Raw genomic sequence first — 6,298 nt, forward strand, 5'->3', positions numbered from 1 at the left:
CGAATTCTACTGTGGGTTTGATCCGTAAAACTACCCGCGCGTTCCCGAGAAGCTCATTGAGCGTGTTAAACAAATCGAATGTGTGTGGTGATGTCACGGCTACATCATTATACGAGTCGTTCAAAGAAACCTTTTTCAGTTTTATTAGGTGATTTTTTAAAGTAAATTATTGTAAGATTTTAGAAAATGTAGGCGGAAAAAACTGCAAAAAACAAAACAGTTTAAGAAATATTAAAATGATCACAAACTGTACAGGAGGGGGAGAATCCATACAGCCTACAAAAGAGCTGTTTTATTCCAAGTGTAGCGAGTCGCCCCCTCATGGGCGCTGGCATATATGCAATTGTCAGAGTTAATAATAATAACAACACAATGATAATACATTTACTTTACATAATGATTTCCAACTGTGCTCAATGCGTTTTATAAAGTGTGAATATAAAAGTACAAGACAAACAAAAACAATCTACATACAAGCCTATACAGACAAACATAGCAATGGAACCTGCATCAACAGTAGCATAGCCTATATGGATTAGCATGATCTAATACTGAATATCTGTGTAGAGAGGAAAATATAATTTATATTATGTTGAAATAACTGTGTCTTTTATTATTTAAATCGTTATAACCAGACCAAATTTTCCAAATGTAGCCAAAATCATGGTAGGGTGCCTATAAGATGTACTGTAACTTAAAGAGATTGCTTCCTAAATGGATGATAATTTCACGTATATCTTTGTCAGTGTTAATGTCAGTGTATTCAGCACTCTGAATGTACATTTATGCTGCAATACATCATCATTATACAGCATTTTATATATAAAAAAGCAGACATGTCACAAATTGATATTTTTATTTTACTGACCATCAGATTTTAGAAATTGGCACACTTCATTCCAATTTTCAAGATTTTCTTTTAGAGTTTGAAAGCTTTACAAACCCTCTGTAAACGTTATTTTGTATGGATGTATACTTTAACGAATGGCTTATTATATTCTATATTCTTATACCCTGTTTTCCTGACAGTAATAATATTATATAGGCCTATTATTCTGATGTGATGTCACAATTGCGTCATAACCGGTGGAAAATGGGGGGAGTGATCAATCACTAGCAATTTTGGCATGGCTGTGGTTCGGCAGTATGCATGAACTTAAAGGGTAAGTTCACCCAAAAATGAAAATAATGTAATTTATTACTCACCTTCATTTCGTTCTACACCCCTAAGAGGTTCGTTCATCTTCTGAACACAAATTAAGATATTGTTGATGAAATCCAATGGCTCAGTGAGGCTTGCATTGAGAGCAAAGCCATTCAAACTCTCAAGGTCCATTAAGGTACTAAAAACATATTTGAAACAGTTCATGTGAGTTCAGTGGTTCTATCTTAATATTATAAAGCGACAAGAATACAGTGTTTTGAAATCAGCCAATATAGATATTGTTAAAAAGTCGTTATTTTGTTTTTTTTTGGTGCACAAAAAGTATTCTTATCGCTTTATAATATTAAGATAGAACCACTGAACTCACATGAACTGATTCAAATATGTTTTTAGTGTAAACAACATGAGGGTGAGTAATAAATTACATTATTTTCATTTTTGGGTGAACTAACCCTTTAAGCAATCATAGCCATGTCAAAATTCACAACAACAGCACTCTTGTGCATGTTGCATGTGGTATTTTCAACATTTTTATTTGCACAATAATAATGCTTGCATGTATTACCAAGAGAATTATATATATATATATATATATATATATATATATATATATATATATATATATATATATATATATATATATATATATATATTGTGAGCAAAACCTACTATTCTCCACATATAATAATAAAATACGTGGAGGTTAAAAGGAGACATGAAATAAGGAGAGCTGAAAAATAATTAATGAAAAAAAAAAAAAGATATGAATGTCCATCACAGATTCAGAAAAGTGAAAACAAAAACTACAGAAGACTACTGAAGAACTATAGTAGACATATATACAATTAATATATCAAATAAATACATAAAAGTGAAATCATACAGTACAAATGCAACCAAAATCATTCAATGGATTAAAAAAAAAACATGATTTGTTTATCTCATTTCATTTTTCTTGTTTCAAGAACAAAAGTTTTTTTTAGAGGAAATGGTTAGGAGAATTTAGGGGCAAATGGTAAAAATTAACTTGACTGTTCTTAAAAATATAGGTGCCAGTATTTTAAGACATCCAGCCAGGGGCCTGTTTACAGACAACTCCACTGAGAGACCGATCTGCGTGTCTGCAGACCCGCCTACCTCAGCCATTTTGTTTCTGCACCTCTTCGCCATGGCGGAGATGGACGATGGTGATGAGCCGGTTTTAGTGCACACTCGCAGCGGTTCTTCTGGATCCAAATCAGGGGGAGACAAGATGTTCTCCCTCAAGAAGTGGAATGCGGTGGCAATGTGGAGCTGGGATGTGGAGTGTGACACCTGCGCTATTTGTCGGGTTCAAGTAATGGGTAAGTGTTTCTCTAGCTAACAGGCTAACGTTACCTGAGATAGCATTTATATGATTGTTAGCTGGTTTAACGTTACCTCAAAAGACCGTGAATGTAGAAAGCGTTCGCCTGTCACACTTGTAACAGTTAAAAGTGAATGACATACTGCTGCCTACATACACAACATTTGTGGAAATCATAAGTGGTTGTATAAATGCAGATACAAACGTTGGAACGTCCTATTATTATGCCCAAAATGTTTTGAATATGACAATCAAACGCCCTTAGTTAAAAAAAAAAAAATGCGAAAATCGAATCTTGAACCGTTTCTGCTGAAAATATGACAAATCAAAAGTTTTAAACGCGAATATGATCGAAGAATCATCTGCATCGAGTGTTGAATGCGTAACTTATACATTTTCAAAATGCTGAATGATCGAACAAATGTCGCTTTAATGCTCAGAAATGTGCATCAGGTTTTTTTTATTTTATTTTTTTTAAACTTATGCTGCTACAACAAAAGCCAAATTAAACGTGCTAACAACAATATGATGCTCTAACCCTCTGAATCAAATGCTTATTTTTTACGATGCTTATCAGTATTACAGCGAATGTATTCTCAGAAATGCTGCATTAAAAAAATGCAAATACATCTGCGCAGACGTCAAAAACAACTTGAGCAATGTCCAAAAATGCTGCATTGAATGTGCAAATGCACTTGCTATTGACAAAAACGCTGCATTGAACATTCAAATGCATAATATAAATAATATACCAAAATGTTCAGGCTTTGAGACAAACCTGTTTTGTATTTTACTGGTGTAAGATACGCAAATGTAGTTACCATGCTCACCATCTTAATCAAAGAGTAATTGTACACACAGTCAGACTGTGACTTTAGCATGTCTGTTGTTTGAAAGTGTTTTAACATGATTTAGATTTCAACTTATTTCTGTCCTAAATGAACATAAAGAACTATATATATATTTTTGGATTGTGTGTATTTTTAAATGTATTTCAGATGCATGCTTGAGATGCCAGGCTGAAAACAAACAAGAGGACTGTGTTGGTAAGTCGACTGTAACATCACTAATTACCTAATAATTACCTACTAATATTATTAGTATAATACCTATAATATACCTATAATATAATTATATTAAGCCCCTAGAAGCAGATGGCAGCACAGTCCATTGTTCTGTCGTCATATATTCACCTTCAAATCTATCTTCCTTCTGTGGAAGATATTTTGAGGAATGTCTCAGTGCTTTTTTTTGTTCATACAGTAAAAGTCAGTCACTTTCTCTTATTCTGTCTTTCTCTCAGTGGTATGGGGAGAGTGTAACCACTCTTTTCACAACTGCTGCATGTCCCTCTGGGTCAAACAGAACAATAGATGCCCACTATGCCAACAGGACTGGGTGGTACAGAGGATCGGCAAGTGAGGATTGGAGCTTTGTACCCACATTTCCTCCGTCCACTTTGGCACTACTCCACTTAGGAAGACGAGACTGATTATCAGAGCATCTGCAGCCACTGAATGTGTAGGAATACCTGTCTGCATGTATGTGACTGTCAATGTGAAACCATGGATGTAGGCAGAAATCCAGGTGACACTGGTTAGCTTTATCTTTCTGTCACCTCATACAGCATTAAAAAGAACCAGTCAGAAGAGCTCCAGGAAACGGCAGATTCATTTGGGTGTTTGTGGCAGTATGTGTGACCTTCTAACTGAAGCTGTACTATGAATGTGTGTTTTAAGTGTGCTAGAAATAAATTAAAAAAATTACTTTTATAAGTGTGTTATTATGATGTATATATGTTTAAATTATTGTTCATTATAAGTGTACACAAGTCTCTCAAAATCCCTCAATGGACTGAATTTAAGATTCAAAAATGAATTTTTAAATAATTAAACTTCAGTATTTATCAAGCAGGTAAATTTTACTTTTACTTGAGTGCTTACAAAGAGAGAAATATGAAATATCTATGAAATATTTACAGCACAAAACTAGAAAAAAAAACAAATCCTTGACTTTTCCTAAGCCTATGCAACTTTTAGACCTCATTGAAAAGGCATTTTGTAAGTCTTCCACCAATACGTTGCTTATTGCTTCATCCTCTGCTAATTGTAGTGAAATACTTAGCTCAGGATTTGAGTGCTTATGATTAATCCAGAACCCATAAGGACAATTTCCAAGACCAAGATTTAGGTACTAGTAATTTGACACAGCTTTTCAGCCAGCGGCACTGTAAACTATTTTTTCTGATATCCCCCTGGTGCATTCTGGAGTTAAGGGGTTTTCTCAAGAGTGCAATGAAGACTAAATAGTATGCACTAAATTGTATTTGGGTAGTTGACATGACATGTTTAGCAGTGTGACAAATGTCCTGCTATACTTTATTTAAAATTACTATAAACAATATGTAATGTAATAGCTTCTTGTGAAAACTTGAGGCTGTGCATGCTACTGAATAATGTTAACCAAGAATAAAGCTACTTAGACATGTTTTAGGGAGTTCACATTCAGGTCTGGCAGCATTCTGGTAGTTCCTGATGGATATAATCAAGGCTTTCCCAACATATTTTTTCATTGAATATTATGTATGCAGTCTATACCTGTCATGTGCAAGAACATACAACTTTTTAAAATTACACTGATATATGTAGAAAAAGATTTCCACACTTAACTGGCAGGGCAGAAAACCATTTTCACTGACATGTGTTCTAAAACTATGGTGAATATTCTTAATGCACATTTTAAATCAAAACACGGAAGTGTAAACTTAGTTTATGGGTGAATTTCAGGCGAAGGAAATAGGTGAAGTTTAATTCTAAATTGGGCATATTTGATTTCTGTAATGCTAATGAATATAATTTTTCTTTATTGCTGCAAGCCAAGGGATTGTGGAATGTATTTTTCATGTTAGACTTGAATTTCTGCATGGCAACTTCATTATGTTCCTCTTGGGATGTATTGAAGAAGTTCCCATCTGTGCTGGACACTTGTTGGCTATCTGTTCTCACTCATTTAAAAAAATAGATACATTTTTAGTAGTGTAAAGTCATTATAAGCACAAGTTTTATTACTCTACAAAACTCACGTCAAGCATTTGAAGTTTCGTTACACATTTTTAATTTATAAAAAAGGAAAATCTTGCCATCTTAATAAATGCAAATACAGATACATTTATTTTACAGCATGTGTACTTAGCCAAGAAAGTACTGGTAATATACACTGATCAGGCATAACATTATGACCACCTTCCTTGATCCCCCTTTTGCTGCCAAAACAGCCCTGACCCATCGAGGCATGGACTCCACTAGACCCCTGAAGGTGTGCTGTGGTATCTGCCCCAAGATGTTAGCAGCAGATCCTTAAGTCCTGTAAGTTGTGAGGTGGGGCTTCCATGGATCAGACTTGTTTGTTCAGCACATCCCACAGATCCTCGATTGGATTGAGATCCAAACCTAACCCTAACCCAACACCTTGAATTCATTGTTGTGATCCTCAAACTTTTCCTAAACCATTTCTGCTTTTTGTCAGGGCACATTGTCCTGCTGAAAGAGGTCACAATCACCAGGGAATACCGTTTCCATGAAAGGGTGCACATGGTCTGCAACAATGCTTAGGTTTCAATGTAACATCCACATGGTTGGCAGGACCCAAGGTTTCCCAGCAGAACATTGCCCAAAGCATCACACTGCCTCCGTCGGCTTGCCTTCTTCCCATAGTGCATCCTGGTGCCATGTGTTCCCCAGGTTAATGACGCACACGCACCCGGCCATCCATGTGATGTAAAAGAAAAT

At 35.2% G+C, this 6,298-nt stretch overlaps 1 protein-coding gene across 1 annotated transcript; it reads left to right on the plus strand.

The window, feature by feature from the left end:
* Positions 1 to 2,301: 2,301 nt before the first annotated feature.
* On the plus strand, positions 2,302 to 4,281 carry rnf7 (ring finger protein 7). Its single transcript, XM_067388976.1, has 3 exons — positions 2,302 to 2,508; positions 3,509 to 3,556; positions 3,814 to 4,281. The coding sequence occupies exons 1-3, from the start codon at positions 2,334 to 2,336 to the stop codon at positions 3,930 to 3,932; spliced, it is 342 nt and encodes a 113-aa protein (XP_067245077.1). The 5' UTR covers positions 2,302 to 2,333; the 3' UTR covers positions 3,933 to 4,281.
* The last annotated feature ends 2,017 nt before the right edge of the window (positions 4,282 to 6,298 follow it).

Source organism: Chanodichthys erythropterus, chromosome 7 (assembly GCF_024489055.1).
Source record: "Chanodichthys erythropterus isolate Z2021 chromosome 7, ASM2448905v1, whole genome shotgun sequence".
Taxonomy (NCBI): domain Eukaryota; kingdom Metazoa; phylum Chordata; class Actinopteri; order Cypriniformes; family Xenocyprididae; genus Chanodichthys; species Chanodichthys erythropterus.

What these genes read in the sequence shown, in the direction of transcription:
- rnf7 (XM_067388976.1), top strand. Translation starts at nt 2,334, where the DNA reads ATGGCGGAGATGGACGATGGTGATGAGCCGGTTTTAGTGCACACTCGC. An exon ending in TTGTCGGGTTCAAGTAATGG is followed by an intron (nt 2,509 to 3,508) that starts GTAAGTGTTTCT and finishes AATGTATTTCAG; the next exon opens with ATGCATGCTTGAGATGCCAG. An exon ending in CAAACAAGAGGACTGTGTTG is followed by an intron (nt 3,557 to 3,813) that starts GTAAGTCGACTG and finishes TCTTTCTCTCAG; the next exon opens with TGGTATGGGGAGAGTGTAAC.